This window comes from Ovis aries, chromosome 3, assembly GCF_016772045.2.
Source record: "Ovis aries strain OAR_USU_Benz2616 breed Rambouillet chromosome 3, ARS-UI_Ramb_v3.0, whole genome shotgun sequence".
NCBI lineage: Eukaryota > Metazoa > Chordata > Mammalia > Artiodactyla > Bovidae > Ovis > Ovis aries.
In genome coordinates, this window is record NC_056056.1 from 115879482 (window position 1) to 115899854 (window position 20373).

General features: G+C 37.6%; 1 protein-coding gene across 8 annotated transcripts in view; it reads right to left on the minus strand.

The window, feature by feature from the left end:
• The window catches only part of PPP1R12A (protein phosphatase 1 regulatory subunit 12A), a 169590-nt gene that overhangs the window by 71900 nt on the left and 77317 nt on the right, over positions 1–20373 (minus strand). For all 8 annotated transcript variants that reach the window (XM_042246555.1, XM_004006214.5, XM_060412480.1 and 5 more), the window contains exons 3-4: positions 12055–12173; positions 2712–2871 (exon numbers count right to left, since the gene is read on the minus strand). In XM_042246555.1, the coding sequence (XP_042102489.1) occupies positions 2712–2871; positions 12055–12173 (279 nt within the window). The remainder of the gene's footprint in view (positions 1–2711; positions 2872–12054; positions 12174–20373) is intronic.

Below are 20373 nucleotides of genomic sequence, written 5' to 3' on the forward strand. Positions count from 1 at the left end.
CTCCAATCATAAACAACACTGCTAGCACATACCTTATTTCCTAGGGGAGAGTAAGAATATCTGTAAAAAAAATTCCCAGAGGTAATGCTGCTAAACGAAAGGATAACTGTTACTTTGATAAAATTTGCTCAATAGTCATTTTTAGTTCTACCAATAACATAAGAGAGTGCCTTTTCCCAACTTTGCCGACACTGTGCCAAGCATTTTGATCTTTGCCAGTATGATAGATGGAAAATGATGATTCATTGCAGCTTTATCTGCAATTATTATGAATGAGGCTGAGCTTTTTTTTCCCATAGACTGAAGAGCCTTGAACTGAGTCAAAGGATCAAAAGGAATTTACTTCCAAGTTGAAGAGCTGGTGAATGAAGGTACCTAGACAGAAGTAAGAGTATGCTTTAAGACATCATGACAGAACTTAAAGACGATATATGTAGTTGGACTCATGAATGCCTGAGGATCAGTGGTAGCAGCTTAGCTTGACAGAGAAACCAATGGCCAGATGACTGATGGTCTTATGTGCTAGGCTGAAGAGTTTAAAATTCATCACAATTTCTAAGAATCTTAACGAAGGATGTTAAGAGCCTGTAAAACTGAATTACAAACACCACTTGGAAGCAGTCTAGAAATCCATTTAACAGGGCAATCTGGTACCCATATATACATTCACAGAAACAAGAATTTTAAGAAACAAAATTATCTTTACCATATGTAATACTCTGTGATATTTTCAATTCTTTTCTTTTAAATGCTGTTTGCTATTCACTAAGTGCATTTCATGACCCACACTAACGGGCCTTGAAAGTTTGGAAAAGTTTTGTACTAGAGAGAAACAGATGAGACAAGGAAACTAATTAAGAGTTAAATGTACCATTCTAGGAGAAGGCTTAAGTTCCTCAAGTGAGTAGAGACTGAAATAGGAGGAAATCTGGAATAACTGACCCACTTAAACTTCTTCACTGTTTTTACTGAAGAGACGGAATAAGGAGGACGGATTTCTATTAGCGGCCCAGGTGGAACAAACACAACATAAAGGGTGCAATAGATTTTGCTGAGGGCCAGTCTTATTAGCTTTCACATACATATAACAGAAGTTATGCAATGAGTTCTTTTTTTTTACATAGTTGCCAATACCTTTGCATTGCATAAGAAAAAGCAAAACACAAATTTATTGTGACATGAAAGAGCTTTTCCTAAGGATATCTGTTGGTCAATAAGTAAGTCCCCTATATACGAACCTTTAAGTTTCGAACTTTCAAAGATGTGAACATGTATTCACATGTCCAGTCACAGAAGCCGGTTCATGTGTCTGGGGTACACTGCCATGTGTGCGCATCCACTGCAAGCGGCTGTGCTTTTGAGTACTTCTGCCATTCAATACTGTACACGGTACAGTAGTACAGTACCGTATTTCGAGCCTAGGATTCCAGAAGCAAGTGTAAAAGCAGCACTGAGGTACCTGGTACTGCTCAGAAGTACCAAGCAGTAACAATGGGACAAAAGCGACAGCAATTAAGAGAGCAGAGTGAGGTGAAAAGATGGAATCGGAGGCCCAGAGAAAGGATGAAGAGAGACAAGAGGAAGAAGTTAACTGAAGAACAGAAGCGATTCACGACACAGGAAACGGCAAGGGGAGTTTCTTCATCTGAGGAGGCACAGATAGCTTTTGAGTCACAGGACCCGAATGTAGAACAAGACAGGAAGGTTGCAGCAGCCTTTCAAAATGCCATCCAGGCTGCCATGATATCTACAAGAAGAGAAAAAGAGCTACTACCCAGACCACACTGGGTCATTTTTTCAAGAGGGCAGATAGAATTGAACCCAGCAAAGAACCAGAACCTGTGCCATCAACATCAAACACGAGTGGCACTGCAGCTTGTCCTCTGCCTCCTGCTGCTGATACCACTGGCAACTACCATCTCCCACCATCTCCCCCTCCTCCAGTCAGCAACTCTTTCTGTCTGCCCATTCAATGCCCACCCTGTATGCCAGCTACTGTGTTGTAGTACTATACTTTTCAAGGTATTATACTATAAAATTACACATGTTTTCTTTATTTCTTGCTCACCTTTATGTATTATTTGTGTGAAAAGTATCATAAATCTATTAAGCACAATACTATATAACCAGTTGTGTTAGCTGGGTACCTAGGCTAACTCTGTTGGACTTACAAATTGGTGTTATGAATGCACTCTTGGAACAGAACTTGTTCATATATAGGGGACTTACTGTATAGTCTAAGTTGCCTATGGTTTAATATTATGCTAATAGCTCTCTGAATTCCAGTGCTCACATAATGAAAATCTTAAAAAAAAAAAAAAGTCAGACAAATTATATGGAAGTAAATAATCAGTACAAATCACGGTCTCAGAATTTGACAGTATGTGTTATATACAACATTGTTCTTAGTTTCTGTATCCAGAGCTCACCTATCTGGGAACCTCAAAGTGACTCTAATAATTTACCAGACCAGAAGGTAACACATAATGGTTGTCTGATACAAATTTTACTTACCAGAAAACTGCAATGGAAAAAAACAACAGACTAATAAAAATTTGAGAATGAAAGAACTTCAGAAACAAAACAATAACATTCAACATTTAAGTCATTTTCAAAAACTGTTTCAAAATAACGTTAGCACGTATCTTAAAAAAGGAAAAATGAAACAAAGAAAATAAAGCAGAGAAACAACTGTGAGAAGCAATACTTACTTTAAAACTTCTGTATAGCCCTTGGCGGCTGCGACGTGAAGCGCTGTGCCTCCAGACTTTGCGTGCCGGACGTCGCTTATATGGCCACTATTTAACCACTGTCGGGCATCTCGAAGCATTATTCGTTCCTCTTCTTTTCGAGCTGCTTCTATATCAACCCCTGATATAATAAGAATAACTTTTTATTTTTCCTCTATGGAAAATGTTTTTGTATGGAAATAAAATTACCTCAATCATTTTAAGTGAAAATTAAAAGTGATATTATATTTTTGAAAACTGAGCTGTTTAGAACATGCTGGTTAAAGAAATGCAGGAATACTGTAGATATTTTTTTTGCATTTTTAATTGACTATTTAATTTTTGTCCTTACAATTTTTTTTTTGGCTTTTTTAACCTTTTCTGCTTATTCCTTTTGTTTTTGAATATTTGAACATTCCCCAAGGTATATCTTCCTTTGGTTTGAAAAACAGATTTTCTTAACACAATCTTATATATTTAAGTCTCAATTTTCTATCCACCTGCTTTGACTAGTTCTCTGAACTCTAGCCTAGTAGGCATAAATGTTTTTTAAAACACTTCAACTTGGAGGTCCTGTCTTCATGTAAAATTTAACAGGCCTTAAGACAGGTTATTTTCAAACCAACATGGTACACTGTTCATACTGTTAGTATCAGTTTCATAATTTTAATAATAAGTTATACAGATGTTTATTCATTTAAAAGCTTGAAGCATTGTGCTAGGTTGAGGTGATAAGAGGAGGGGAATTCAGAAGGGAACCTTCAAAGAGCTCAAATTCTAAGAAAAAAAATTAAAAGAGCAAAGTTAATCCTGAAATTTTTCGGTAATCTCATGTTATCTTATGTTTTCAAATGCTGGCTATTTAAAAAACAGCACACACCACATCATTTACACGTTAGAAGATCATAAGTTTTAAGAGTTTTTAAAAAGGTGAAGATACTGCTTTTTTATCTTCTATCCCCATCATCTGGATGGGTACCTGATCTAAAGTAAAAGGATCAGTAAATGTTTACTAAATGAATACTGTTTAGTTGGTAAGTCGTGTCCCACTCTTTTGCGACCTCAAGGACTGCAGTCTCCCAAGCTCCTCTGTCCGTGGGATTTTCCAGGCAAGAATACTGGAGTGGGTTGCCAGTTCCTTCTCCCGGGCATCTTCCTGATCCAGGTTTTGAACCGGAGTCTCCTGCACTGGCAGGAGGGTTCTTTACGCTGAGCCACCAGAAAAGCCTTAGGTTCCAACACTTGCCCAGAAACCTGGAGGTCATCCTTTATCCCTCCCTTTACCTTATCTCCAGCCCTCATCCAATAGTTGGCAGATTTTGAGTTGCCATCTCCTAGAATGTCTTTGTAATGGCTCCTTATGCTATTTTAATTCATGTCTTATGTCTCACACTTTGATGACTACACCTGGCCCTTAATTCACTCACCTCAGTCCCTTCTGAGCTATTCCCCACATGATCAGAAGACTGGTTTTTCTATATTAAAATATGATCATCTCACTTTTCTATAAAAACCTGTCAATGATTGCTAAGCTCCTATAAGACAAAGCTCAAGCTCTTAAGTGTAGCATACAAAGCCATTTATGATTTGGTCTCAAGGCATTTTTAATCTCTAGTATTTCTCCTCTATCATCACCCAGTGTTCCAACCATCTGGGATCTTCACATAGGTCAAGTACATCACTTGCCTGTGCTACTGTGCAAGCTGTTATCCTCTACCTGGAATGTATCCTTATCTTGCTTGCTTTATTTATTTAAGACACAACTGAATTGTTGAACTGAAGCTCAGTCTTAAAAAAGTAGGCAAAAATGGTAAAGTATTTTTAAAATCCCAAAATTACAAAAGTACCAGCTAAAGTCACCTTGAAACTAGAGATCTTATTACCACATATGAAAGAAACCTACAATAAGACTTTCCAAACTGACTTTATAAAACAATTATATATATAATATAGAACAAATAAAACCTATTATCTTTATTTACAAAGCATCACAATTTCTATAAAAAAGCAATTTTACATTATAAATTTCCTATCAAAAGATAATCAGCCCATTTTATTGAAGATGTCTTCTAATGTTATTCATAAAAGAAATTATAAGGCTGCAACTGTAATACATTAAGAATAATCTTTCTACTAAAAGACTTTTCTCAGACTGATTTATTTTCTTATGCTTTTTTTTAACTACGTCTTTTAAAACATGAACCTATTTATTATCTTTATCCCTTTTCTCTTTACCATCTTGAACAGCCTGACTGTTACTATCTTTTATTATTCTAAATTTCCTCTGGACTTGAAATAAATAAAACATCTACTTCTTACTTCTGGATTTATCTAATTTCATGCTATCTTTACTTTATTACAAAGCAATTACCCTTTGTTGCCACCAAATTGTGCCTTTATATAAATTATATATAAACAAACAACTCAAGTCTAAAATTTAAGTATATATGAAGGGAAATTTCTTATGTTTAAGTAAATTCAGTTACCAAAAAACCTAACAACACTTTTCTTCCTTTTAAAATCTTTTAAAAAATACCAATGATTACAGCAATGGATAATTACATTTTCTTTAAACCCTATCAGACAATATAAATATATATATATAGAATATATAGAGAGAGAAATAAAATATATATAACAATATATATAGAGAGAACAATACTTGTTTTCTAATTCCAGTATTTTAACTAGGCTAGTAACCTTCAGACAGCCATAACTTCTCTCAATATTAGTATAATGAGTTAAGAACACAGATCTGAATCTACACGGTTTGGTTTCAATCCCTGATCTGCCTCTTACTAGCTCTATCGTCTTGAGCAAGACACAATCCACACTAGCATTCAGTTTCTTTATTTGTAAGTTAGCAATAATCATGTTGTTCTGAAGATTAAATTAATTAATATATGTAAAGTATTTAGAAGAGGAATAAGCACTGAGGTGTTAATTATCATGATCAGTTCTAAAAGTCTATGATTCTGCTTCTCTTTTATTGCCTTGTGGACTAACAGGGAAAAGAGCCTATAAAGCATTTTACTGGTCTTTAATTCACCTACTGGTCTTTAGTTTACCTATAATTGCAAAACTTTTAAACAATGAAAACAATGTATACTGAACTAAATGGGGTATGATAATAAAGTGACTAGACTATTTACCATCTGTCACTACTATTAAGAAATAGTAAATGTTAGCTTATAAGAAAATGTTAGTCAATTCTCTTAGGTAAGAAAACATAAAACTGAATTGGAATTTGGTTGGATAAGAGGTGCAAAAATTGACTTGTATTCCAAGCTAAATAAAGAAAATTACTTTAAAACATAAATCAGAAATACTTTCATCTACTATTCAATTACTACTACTTTCAAAGGAAATTTACTTAAGCATGACTAGTTGTTAATCATGTACATTAGAACAAGAGCCAAAAGAATGATTAAAGAATTTAAAAATATTAAATAATAACTTTCATATCAGGATAAATAATTTGAGAAATCTTGTCATTACTAGTGATATATTTAGGAGGCTCCTTTTATAAATTGTTCAACTCTACTGATAGAGAGTGAGAGATGCCTCTATCTTTTTTTCTTTGGAATAAAGTTATGTTATATAAATCATGTATTCCCATTTATTATTCCCATGAACGAATGAACATTAGGAAATATTTCTAGGAGACATTCCTAATAGAATGTAGTATGGTACTGTGATGAAGAGTGTGGGGCTCAAGGTATCTGTTACACTGTTTGGGAATGAACTACATATAGCATCACTTTCTACCTGTTTGACCTTGGGCAAATCTCTGAACCTCCTTTTCTCATCTATAAAATGAAGAGACAGCACTATTAACCTTGTAGAACTGCTATAAGGATGAAATGAAATAATTCATGTAAAGTCTTCTGCTCAATAACTAGTATTTAGATATTTAAAAAAGAGTTAGCTTTTATTTTTAGTATCAGTGCTTCAAATTCAGTTTCAGGGTCATATTACGTATTATTTTCCAGAGTTTCTCACCTATTACTTCTCCAGATTTACATTTCCATCCTGACCTTGCCCAGATTCCGACACGGCACTGACCAGTGCCATTCAGATGTGCTTTAGCAACCACAAATGCAATACACCTCAAAACAAACTCATGCACGTTCTAAATTTGTTCCTGCTTTGTTCCACCTTTTTGCGTGAATTCACCCAATAATCACTTCTTAAACTGGAAATCTCAGGAGGCAAATTAGCTGGCCTCAATTCTTCCTTCAACTCCATATTCAATTACTCACCAAGCTGTTTTAATTTTACCTTAGTATTTTCTGAAAACAACCCTGGCTCTTTGCTCTTTTCCACCTTAAATATAATTGCATTGGCCCTACTGGCTCTCACCTGGATTAAATGACGGGTCTCCCTCTGGGAAGGCACGCCACCGTGTGCTCCCCATTTGAGTTCATCCTCCAGATACCACCAGCTTTATTACTAGACACTAAATCCAACCAGGTTCGTTTCCTGCTGGGGATCTTTGTTGCATCTGTCTAATGCCTGCAAAATAGATGTCCACCATCTGGCAGCTAGTCTCATCTTTTCAAGTCTCAATCTCATACTAAGTCCATCTTGATTTTCTTCCTCCCTTCCAATCCTAGTGAATTCTCTGCATTTGCTATGTTTCTGATCCCTTTTCTTTGCACTTGTTGGTACCCCCTTCTGACATGCTTTTTTTGTCCACCATGCCTCTTCTCTGCCAAGCAAACTCCCTCTCAAATGTCCTCTTTCTCAGACCCTTCCTGACTGAGAGCAGTCAGTCAGTCTTTCCTGTTCTCCCGCACTGTTCGGCTCCTGCCTGTGTTAGCGCACAGCACGGTAAAGCTGTTTATGGAGCTGTCACTTTCACCACCCTGTGAGATCCTCAAGAGCAAAGTTTGTTTCATTTTTTGTTTAAATACCCAGCACTCAGAACAAATATGCTGGCACATTAATCAAAATCGAATGAATCATTACAACTACAATCAGCCTTGCTAACAGTTTCCTTTATATAGAAAGAAACTAAAGACAAGAAGTTTTCAGTACATCTCCGTCCCTTTCCCAGTTGCTATCTCAGTTAAGTTCAGTCGCTCAGTGTCCAACTCTTCGCAACCCCATGAATCGCAGCACGCCAGGCCTCCCTGTCCATCACCAACTCCCGGAGTTCACTCAGACTCACATCCATTGAGTCAGTGATGCCATCCAGCCATCTCATCCTTGGTCGTCCCCTTCTCCTCCTGCCCCCAATCCCTCCCAGCATCAGAGTCTTTTCCAATGAGTCAACTCTTCCCATGAGGTAGCCAAAGTACTGGAGTTTCAGCTTCAGCATCATTCCTTCCAAAGAAATTCCAGGGCTGATCTCCTTCAGAATGGACTGGTTGGCTCTCCTTGCAGTCCAAGGGACTCTCAAGAGTCTTCTCCAACACCACAGTTCAAAAGCATCAATTTTTGGTGCTCAGCTTTCTTCACAGTCCAACTCTCACATCCATATATGACCACTGGAAAAACCATAGCCTTGACTAGATGGACCTTTGTTGGCAAAGTAATGTCTCTGCTTTTCAATACGCTATCTAGGTTGGTCATAACTTTTCTTCCAAGGAGTAAGGGTCTTTTAATTTCATGGCTGCAGTCACCATCTGCAGTGATTTAGGAGCCCCCCAAAATAAAGTCTGACACTGTTTGCACTGTTTCCCCATCTATTTCCCATGAAGTGATGGGACCAGATGCCATGATCTTCGTTTTCTGAATGTTGAGCTTTAATACAACTTTTTCACTCTCCTCTTTCACTTTCATCAAGAGGCTTTTTAGTTCCTCTTCATTTTCTGCCATAAGGGTGGTGTCATCTGCATATCTGAAGTTATTGATATTTCTCCTGGTTATCTTGATTCCAGCTTGTGCTTCTTCCAGCCCAGCATTTCTCATGATGAGAAACTCATCTGCATATAAGTTAAATAAGCAGGGTGACAATATACAGCCTTGACGTACTCCTTTTCCTATCTGGAACCAGTCTGTTGTTCCACGTCCAGTTCTAACTGTTGCTTCCTGACCTGCATATAGGTTTCTCAAGAGACAGGTCAGGTGCTCTGGTATTCCCATCTCTTTCAGAATTACTGAAAGAGGAACTCCCCAGGTCAGTAGGTGCCCAATATGATACTGGAGATCAGTGGAGAAATAACTCCAGAAAGAATGAAGGGATGGAGCCAAAGTAAAAACAATACCCAGTTGTGGATGTGACTGGTGAGAGAAGCAAGGTCTGATGCTGTAAAGAGCAATATTGCATAGGAACCTGGAATGTCAGGTCCATGAATCAAAGCAAATTGGAAGTGGTCAAACAGGAGACGGCAAGAGTGAACGTCGACATTCTAGGAATCAGCGAACTAAAATGGACTGGAATGGGTGAATTGAACTCAGATGATCATTATATCTACTACTGTGGGCAGGAATCCCTCAGAAGACATGAAGTAGCCATCATGGTCAACAAAAGAGTCCAAAATGCAGTATTTGGATGCAATCTCAAAAACGACAGAATGATCTCTGTTCATTTCCTAGGTAAACCATTCAATATCACGGTAATCCAAGTCTATGCCCCAACCAGTAATGCTTAAGAAGCTGAAGTTGAACGGTTCTATGAAGACCTACAAGACCTTTTAGAACTAACACCCAAAAAAGATGTCCTTTTCATTATAGGGGACTGGAATGCAAAAGTAGGAAGTCAAGAAACACCTGGAGTAACAGGCAAATTTGCCCTTGGAATACGGAATGAAGCAGGGCAAAGGCTAATAGAGTTTTGCCAAGAAAATGCACTGGTCATAGTTGCTATCTATCTGGGCACTAATCAGGACAAGATGGACAGATAGGGTACTCTTTCTTTCTAGGTTGTGGTGCTTTATATCCATTCTTCCAGTTTCTTCAAGGCTTGACTATCTCATTACTCCATAGGATAGAAGTGTTAGAAGCTCTTCTGCGGATTTCTCCAAGCTCTAGTTTATGACTACTGTTGTAACATGGACCTTGCTTCTTCTGGACTCCAGGTACCTTCAGCTACTTGTTACAATGCTTCAGCTCTATTTAAGCATTTAAATATTTCCTCAGTTTTTAGTGCCCAAGATTTGTTTTTTAAAGAGCCAGAAGTGTGTGTGTGTTGAGTCATGTTCAACTCTTTGTGACCCCATGGATGGTAGCCCACTGGGCTCCTCTGTCCATGGAATTTCCCAGGCAAGAATACTATTTCCTACTCCAGGGGATTCTCTACTGCAGGACTGGACCCGAGTCTCTCATGTCCCCTGCATTGGCAGGTGGATTCTTTACCACTGCGTCACCTGGGAAGCCCCAAAGCAACCAGGTAGTCCTTATGAATTTTCCCAATCCCAAGAAATAAAAATCTCTTTTCACTTAGCTTCTATTTCTTTACTTTTATTTAATGAACCACACTTCCACAAGACTCAGCCCTCTCTAAACAAATACTCCATATCTTATACAACATAGTTCTCTTCTGATAATACTCATTCAATCACTGCCTAGACATAATACTACAGTGGAAATCACAGTAATTTATATATACGTTTTTAAAAACGGAAGTAAAATACACGTAATAAAATTTACTATCTTAATAATCATTTTAAGTAGACAGTTCAACAATGTTAAGTACATTTACATTGTTGCTCAATCTTCAGAACACTTTTCATCTTGCAAAACTGAAACACTATGCTAATTAAACAGCAAATCCCCATTCCCACCTCCTCCCAACTCCTGACAACCATCATTCCACTTTCTCTATGATTTTCAGTACTTGAGGTACCTCATGTAAGTGGAATCAGACAGTAACTGTCTTTTTGTGACTAACTTATTTCGCATAGCATAATGCTCTCAAGGTTCAACCAGGCTACAGCATATGTCAGAATTTCCTTCATACTGCTGAACAGTATTTCACTGTAAGTATATATTATATATTGTTTATTCATCCACCAATTGATGAACATTTGGTTTTCTTCCATCTGTTAGTTATTGTGAATAAACATGGGTATATAACAGTCTCTTTGAAACTTTCCTTTTAATTCTTTGGTTATGTGTCCAGAAGAGGAACTGCTTTATATTTATTGAGATATAATTCACACAATTTAAAGTAAACAATTTAGTAGTTTTTAGTAAATCTGCAGAGTTGTGTAACTATTACCACAATCAGTGTTGGAACACTCATCACTCCTAAAAGAAATTCTATCCATAAGCAATCATCTATCATCATAAATTGACATCTCCCAAATTCATATCTCTAGCTTATACCTCTCTCTACTAACATATTCAACTGCCTGGATATCTAGCAGGCAAAACAAACTTAACAGGTCTAAAAAATGAACCCCTGAACCTTTTCCTATAAAACTTACTTCTTCCACAATATTCACATCTCTCGTAAAAACAGCACCCATCTAGTTGCTAAAACCAAAAAGCTTAGAATCCTCCCTGCCTCCTTCTTACACACCCTACTTTTAATCATGCAGTGGTCTTCTTGGTCAAATCTTCATAATGTATCTAAACCCACACTTTTCTCCTCACTTTGTCTGCCGCCACCCACTTCTCCCCTCGCCGTTCTCCTACTGTTGCCCTTCCCTTGCACAGCAGCCCCACAGAACCTTTCTACAATAAGTCAGATCATGTCACTCCTCTAACCTCCGTCTCTCCACTGACCCCCGTCTCTCCACTGACCCCCAATCTCACTCAGATTAGAAGCTAAAATCCTTCCAGTGGCCCACACGGGCTTGTGTGATGTGGTCCACTGCTCCTTCTGGGACCTCATGTCCTCCCAGCCTCTTCCACGTTCTGTCTGCTTCGGCCACACTAGGCTCGTTCACTGCTCCTCTGGAACATCAGGCACCCTCCCGTCCGCGGACTCACTGCTCCCACTGCATGCAGCGCTCTTTCCCCAGGCCTGCATGATTCACTCCACCGCCTGGAGAAGACCTTAGCTTCAATATATCCTTATCAGTGAGGACTTCTTGACTGTTCTATTTAAATTTGTCTTGTTCACCCCGTACACTTTCTATCTTCTTTGTCTGTTTTACTTATCTCCAAAGCTTTTATTGATAGGTAACTTTATGCCTGATCCTACCACTTACAATATACTTCTTTCAACTTAAAAAATATTAAAAAGGTGTAGAGTTAATCATACATTTGTTCAAGTAGAACCTTACTCCACATATTACTAAGTAAACTGATTTTTTTCACTCAAATTATAACTGTCCTTCAATGTCAACAATTATTTATTGAAAAAGTCAAGTATCATACTTTACACAAGACAGTTTTAAACATGCTTTCCATTTAGGTTGGTTTCCATTACCTTGCCGATTAACTTCATTCTGAAGTAGCTCTTCCATTGCCTCCTCCTCAGCAATATCTAAAGGTGTGTCTCCTTCACTGTTGACAGCTCCTACATGTGCTCCCTGACCAATCAAAAACCTGCAGAATTAAAGGGAAGAGAGTTAAGCAATGATGGTATTGTTGAAATAAGACTAAATGAATAGCTAATCAGGTAAACTTCTATGCAAGAGCAGTAATAAAAACAAAAGAAAGCATAGGCATTATGTAAGTTTTAAGAAACTACCATAAAGCATGCTTACAATTTCGTATTTCCTAATTTTTCTGTAAGGAATACACTAATACAATACTAATACAAAAAACTCAGTCATGTCCAACTCTTTGCGACCCCATGGATTGCAGCCTAAGAGGCACCTCTGTCCATGGGATTTTCCAGGCGAGAATACTGGAGTGGGTTGTCACTTCCTTCTCCAGGAGATCTTCCCGACCCGGGGATCAAACCCGGGTCTCCCACATTGTAGGCAGATGCTTTACCACCTGAGCCACCAGGGAAGTCACAATACTATATTAATACTGTACAAATACTAATACAAAAATGTCATTTAAAAATATTACAAGTATTTTAAAACAATTATGAAATCTTTCATAGGATTATTTCAGACTGTCTCCATTAAAATTTTTCATTATCTCCATATTGACTGGTTCCCTAACTGATCTTCACACTCCCAGTCTCATACCATAAGCAAAAGCTCCCAACCCGAGACTCATGGACATAATGCGCAAAGTCATTCAGCTGGTACAGATATCTTAAAATACTGTTCCTGCTCATCAGTCTTTTTAATGTGTTACTGAAGAAGAATACACATACTTTGCACTATTTTATTTTATGCATCTGAAATACAATACTAAGAACAGATTCACAGGCGTCATTACACCTGCCAAAGGGATCAAGAGATCCAGATACAAAATGGTTATGAATCTCTTTTCACTATACCAACTGCACATCTTCCAGAATCATCTATTTGATATGACTGGAGTCAATTCTCAATTTAAGGTTCTCTGAATGGTTGTCCATGCTAGGAGAAAACACACATGACCCTTATTGATCTGGTTTTATCTTCTTTTCAGCCTCATACTCTTCTTTCCACATTTTAGATTCCAACAATATGGAACTATAGTTCCAGACTAAACCATGTTCTTTTGGCATCCGTGATTTTACTTTTATGTAAAGAATGGTTCTTTTTTTTCTCATATCCCTAAATCAATCTACTCTTATTCATTTATTTTTATAGGTTACATGATAATATATGCATTATAAAAACAGTGAATAAGAAAAAAAAGCCCACAGAGTTTTTAAAAAAGAAAAAAACTCTATACCTCTTTTATTGTCATGTTCCCTCTCAGAGAAAAACACTATCAACAGCATGGCAAGAATCTTTCCAGTATCTTTGCTATAAATTTATATGTTTGTATATAAACAAATATACACAGTTACTTTTGAGGTTCTTTTTGTAAAAAAAAATTAATGGGATTACTTTAAATGCACTAGAATGCAACCTTTGCCTTCTAATAGCTGAAAAATATTTCATGATATGACTGGATCAATTTTTTTAATACTATCTTGCTAATGGATGTGTTCTTAAATGGACATTTGACATTATCAATCTTTAAAATTTTTCTCAATGTGATGAGAATAAAGCACCTTATCATCATTTTATTTCCTGACTACACAGGAGGTTGAAAATATCTGGATACGTTTACTAGCATTTGTTATTTTCTCCTTTTGTGAACTTTCCATTTCCATCTTTCACATTTATTTTTAATGTCTGCACTTATGGAATGTTATAGATTGAATGACTTTGTGTTCCTCCAAAATTCATGTTGAAACCCCAAACTACCAATGTCACGGTATTAGGAGGCAGGATTTGGGGAAGGTAATTTAAGTATAGACCAGATCATGAGGTTGGAGAATCCATGATGGGATTAATGTTTTTAAAGAAGAAAATAATAGAGCTCACTGTCTCTACATTGAGTACACAGCAAGATGGCAGCCACCTCCAAACCAGGAAAGGAGCCCTCGCAAGACACAGAATTGTGTGTCTTGAACTCTCTAGTCTCCAGAACTGTGAGAAACAAATGCCTGCTGTTCAAGCCTCCTAGTTTATAGCATTTTTCTTACAGCAGTCAAAGCTAAGACAAGTGCCTACTATGTATCGAGCAGTCTGTTACGTGTCAGGAATATAGTAGCAAACAAAAACAGATGCAGAGCTTCCCCTCAATAATTTTATAATCTAGAAAGAGAGCTAGATTATTTATCTAAATTAATGTAAAACTTTGATGCCTTATGACAGAGACTTTTACCTCTATAAGCAAATTGACAGAATTTTGATTTAGTAAGGTCAGGAAAGGATTCCCTGAAGAATATATACGTACTAGCAGCAAACGTAACGGAAGGAATGTGTGTGCCAGAACCAAAACCCTGTGACAGGAAACGTGTATGACTAGACAAGTGCTTGTGTCCATGCTAAGTGGCTTCAGTAGTGTTTGACTCTGCGACCCTATGGACTATGGCTAGACAAGGGCCTGGTTCATTTTCCTGGGAGTAACTGAAAAAGAATTAATCAATCTCTACACAGTTTCTGTCATGTACACCCCGAAGTTAGTGTTTATTTCATAAGATCCTTAAATGATCATTTATGTGTTTTAAGAAGATCACTTTGTACAGTATGAAAAACAAATAGAATGGAGAAAGAAAGCAGGCACACCAGCTAATGAGCTACTGCAGCAGTAGAGAAAAATTATGTTGGAAGTTGAATTTGATGGAGGAAATGGATAAATTCCAGAGATATCTAGGAGATCCTAGAGATCAGCTGGATACAAGGAGCAAGGGCGAGGAAGGTATCTACGATAAACTGATGTTTTCAATGTGTATGGATGGCTATACTAATTTACGATCCACAAAAAAACGAAGTTATTCCCTACTTCTAATAGACATGCTGTAAGTATACTGTCACTACATTACATTTACATTACATTACACTACATTCACTATATTGTCACTACATTAAAAAATACTTCTGACAGTATTCTGTTATGAGTGAAGTTTAAAGGTTATATGAAGTCAGGTCTGTCGACCTTTTGCTTTAAGAAGGGTTTTCCCAACTAGCTACGAATATCTATGTGGAGATATAACTTTTATAAGACACACTGACAGAAAGAGAAAGAGAGAAGAAGAAAATAATATACACCAAAAGCTAACAGAGGTAACATTAGGAGGGTTTTGCTTTGTTTTTCATCCATGCCTCACGGCACCTGCGGTCTCAGGTCCCCAACTAGGGATTGAACCTGCACCCTCCACACTGGAAGCATGGAGTCTTAACCAGCGGACCACCAGGGAAGTCCCGCATTAGGAGAGATTTGTATTAGTGGGATTTTTCCGGGGGTGGGGGGGAGGGAGTGGCTGTTTTCTTCAGCAAGTTCATTTTGTGTATGTATATCAGACCACAAAAGTGGCTACCATGCCATTTTGCAGCCTGGTATTTTTAGACTTAATAATATGTTGTAAGCATTTCTCCTTATATGAAGCAATGTTTCATTTTTATGATGTTCGTAGGACGTCTACAAACAGAAGTCATAGGTGAATTGAAGCAACTGTTTCTGTTCACAGTCTTTAAAGTCGTAATATGAAAGTGATGAATAGCATATACATACTATCATGTGTCAACAGGTAACGAGCAGAAAACTGCTGTGGAACACAGGGAGTGCAGCTTGGTGCTCGCAATGATCTAGAGGGGTGGGGTGGGGGGAGAGGGAGGGAGGCTTAAGAGGGAGGGGATATAAATATATGTGAAAGTGAAGTCGCTCAGTCGTGTCCAGCTCTTCGTGACCCCATGGACTGTAGCCCACGGAATTTTCCAGGCAAGTGTACTGGAGTGGGTTGCCATTTCCTTCTCCAGGGGATCTTCCTGACCCAGGGATCGAACCCGGGTATCCCGCAATACAGGCAGATTCTCTGAGCCACCAGGGAAGCCCACATATAAACATATATAAATATAATTATGACTGATTCGTGTTGATGTATGGCAGAGATCACAACAATGTAAAGCAATTATCCTCCAATAAAAAAAGGAAAGTAATGAAGAATATTTATATACTATGTATGAATAAATCTGGAGGAAAAAAAAGATATTAGTGCAACAGTAACTATTATTCTCCAGGAGAGTATGTAAGCATTCTGCTAGGCAAAATCTCAATCAAACAATCAAATATTTAAATAAAACCACTTATCTTTTGCTTGTATGCGTGTTAAGTCGCTTCAGCTGTGTCCAACTATTTGTGACCCTATGGATTGTAGCCCCCCAGGCTCCTCTGTCCATAGGATTCTCCAGGCAAGAATACTGGAGTGGGTTGCCATTTCTTACTCCAGGGGATCTTCTGGACCCAGAGATCAAACCTGTGTCTCCTGTGACTCCTGCATTGCAGGTGGATTCTTTACAGTTGAGCCATCTATATTTAGCCTAGGTATTAAAAATCATTCACGAGATGTAAAGACAGAATAAAAGAAGACCTCAGAGTGGCTGCAGTGCTTGCGGCAGAGGGAAGCAGGGTCTCAAGGAGATACCAGGTCAAAGCCAATAAAGAGTCAATCTAAAGTTTATATAAGCAGGAAGGATGTTAAGAGAAACTAACAAGAGTGAAGCTCTGAAAACTGCTGGCCGGAAGTAGGCCCTGGAGCAATCCCTGAGCCAAAAGTTTAGGTATAAATACGTACGCATACAATTCACAAATCTCTCTAGCACTCTCAAACTACTATTTGCAAATGTAAGTGTTAAAAGAGATATGTCAATCAATCAATACACCTCATGGCATTCTTATTTATTTCCATGAATAATCTGAAAAAAATCATTCAAAGATTGGTTTGGTCAGAAAAAAAAGCATAAACATTTAAATTCTGTAGACTTTGGGTATGGTTCCCACTTCAGTTTCTTGACAGCTGTGTGATATTCATTAACTTAGAACATTTGAAGCCTAGTTTATAGGTACCTTACAGGGTTGCATTATGTTTAAATGAGTTGATACCTAAAAATAAAGTTAAAATTCTATCTTTTATCACATCATGAGAAATCACCATATTCAGAAAGCAATGTTTAAGATAATGTGAAACAAAATAACGGTGATCTGGAATACCAGAAATTCACTTTCCTTCAGAACAAAAAAGGCTGGGTATTATAAGCAGCTCATGGGACTCCTGATTAGGAAAACACACTATATTTATTTTAAGATTTCTTGAGGGGGGAAAAAAACAAAAACACAAAGATTTCACACAGGAGTCCCAAAGTGGAAGTCAGAATATTAGGCTGTTTCTCAGACGGGTGACTTTTTAGAATACTTCACAGTTTATAAAAGAGGGAGGGGGCAGGCTTGCTCACTCATGTTTGACTCTGCGATCCCAGGGACTGTAGCCTGCCAGGCTCCTCTGTCCATGGGGACTCTCCAGGCAAGAATACTGGAGTGGGTTGCCATTTCCTCCTCCAGGGTATCTTCCCAACCCAGGGATCGAACCCATATCTCCCACATTACCGGTGGATGCTTGACTGCCTGAGCCACAGAGAAGCCCAGGAGATGCCACCTACTGAATGATTAAAATCATTATATATTATTGGAGAGAAAAACAGTGGATTCACTGCTAGGTTTACTGAGATTTTTGATCATCTAACAGTTTTAAGTCAATAAATAATTTTGGATAATTAATAAACCTCAAAATCAAGACATGATCCAAAGTATTTATACAAAATTACTGCTTATGTGTTAATCTAAAAATCTAATAAAAGGTGTAAAACTGTTAAGTTAATGTATGCAACTTGGATGTGGTATATTAGATGGGTAGGATTCAATCTTGGTTAGAATGATTTAGTGTCAACTGAATTTGAACGACAAATTTGATGGATTCTATTAATTATCTTGGATTCTGAGTTTTGTCAAAAGCCAAACTACAGAAGAGACTGCTTGAGAAAGAAGCTAATGAAACACAGTGATTAGAGACAGAGATTTCATCAGCAAGAACTGAATAATGTACATTGTTATTTACTGGAGAAAAACTAGTATCAAGAGGCTGTTTTAACCAACACATGGATTTTTCATGTACTCAATCGATGAATTTTTAAAAAATTGAAATGTCAGTGTAGCCTTAAGAAAAAAGTTCTGTTACAAAGATGAACTCAAGATCATTACGGTAAGCAAAATAGTCACAAAAAGCCAAAAGCTGTATGATTCCACTCATATGAAATGTCTAAAGTTGTCATAATCATAAAAATAGCAGAGAGGAAGGCAGTTATCAAGAAACTAGGGGAGTGAGGACAGGAAATTAGTGTTTACCAGGTAGAATTTTAGTACTGCAAGATGAAAAAGTCTATAGCGATTTGTAGCAAATATATATATATATGTGTGTGTATATATATATATATATATACACACACTTAACATTATTAAAATTGAATATTATGTTTCCATCACAATTAAAAAAAACACACAAAAGTCAGAAAACGACTTAAATAATTGTTTCTTGAAAATTCAAATGAATTACTCAAAACCATCCAATGAGACAGAAATTATGAAAATTAAGCTACCTGAACTTTTCAAAGATGGTAAGTAGAACATTAACTTCAAAGGTAAATGGTATTTACTTCTTAAGTCTCTGAGCAACATCATAAAATAAGTATAAATAACCTTATGCATCTTCAGTGGGAATGTACTCTGCTATCTCATATTTAAAGTTCTTTATCATAATGAAAAATAGCTGAAAATAATTGTAACAATAATCCAAACAAAAGTTATGACCTGGGACTTCTGAGAGTTTTTTTAAATTAACAGTTCTTCCCTCAGCACTTGACAAATGCTGCGCCACATCTTTCTCGTCTCCATGTTTCTGAAGACACGTCTGTTCTAGTTCAGTCCCCCCCGCCCCAATCTTACAGTAATTTCTTTCTCATTGCTTCGAATTTTTAGTCTTTAGCTTTCAGAACTGAAAGGTTTATCCTGTTTCAAATTTGCTAAATTTCCTGAATCTGTAGGTTTGTACTTTTCCAAGTTTAAGTAAGTTTTTAGCTATTATTTATTATTTCTTTAAACACTTCTCCAGCTATGCCCTCTCTCTTCTGGGACTCCAAAGGCATAAATGCGAGCTCTCTGGTATAGTCCCACTGGCCCTTGAGGCTCTGTTCATTTAATTTTAGTCTAGTTTCTCTCTGTTGCCCATTTTGGTCATTTCTATTGTTCTGTTTTTTGGTTCACCAATTCTGTCTTCTATCCCCTCCATTTTGCTGTTAAGCCTATCTGTTATTTATTTCGGTTATTAGATTTTTTTCAATTCCAAAATTTCCATTTGATTCTTCATCTTATATTTCTTTGCAGACTTTTTTTGGCTGCAACTTTTTTTCATTTGTTTCAAACATACTTTTAATTGCTTGTTGAAGCATTTTTGTGACAGACGCTCTTACAATCTTTGTCAAATAATTTTAAGATTAATATCTTGGTAATCTCAATGCAGGTCTCCACTGTCTCTTTCATTCAATTTGAGATTTTCCTTCTTATGACAACTGATTTTCATTTAAAATCTGGACACTTTGAGCACTATGAGAGTCCAGATCATGATTAAATCTTTTATGTTTGCTGATGATGTTTTTGGCCCTGCTCTAGCAGAAAAGATGGGAAGGGGCTATCTCGTTATTACAAGGTAGGGGTAGAAGTTCAGGTTCCCCACTCAGCCTCCATTGACACTAGAGATGGAGCAACTCCCTGTTACCTCTGGTTCCCCACCAAGCCTTCACTGATACCTTCCTGGCTGAGAAGGTATCCTATGTGGCTCCCACTGACACAAGGGGAGAGTTAGGCCTCTTTACTGATGGGCAATGGTGGAAGTATAACCTCTCTACCATGCCTCTTCTGACTTCACCTAAGTGGGGAGGTGGAGGTGCTCCTTTTTACTACCAGGTGGGGGTGTAAATCCAGACATCCCACATGGTCTCCACTGCAAATGAGGGGAGGGCTAGTTAACCATCTGATGAGGATGGAAGTCTCAGCGGGCTCTGTATCTCACCTAATCCAACGTCATGACAACAGGGGCTGCTAGGGCACCTCGTGCCAGCCTGGTAATGTTGGAAGTCTATGTTCCCTACTTAGCCTGTGCTAGTGAGGGTGTGGGTGGGAAATGGGTTTCCTTCTGCGGTGCTTGGTGGAGTAAAGAGTAGGTTTTTGTTTTTAAAGGTTTTAGGGTGTCTCTCTCCTAGTACTTGGCTAAAAGGGTTATGCTTCGTTGGGGCTCTCTGAGGGCAGTGTGCAGCCA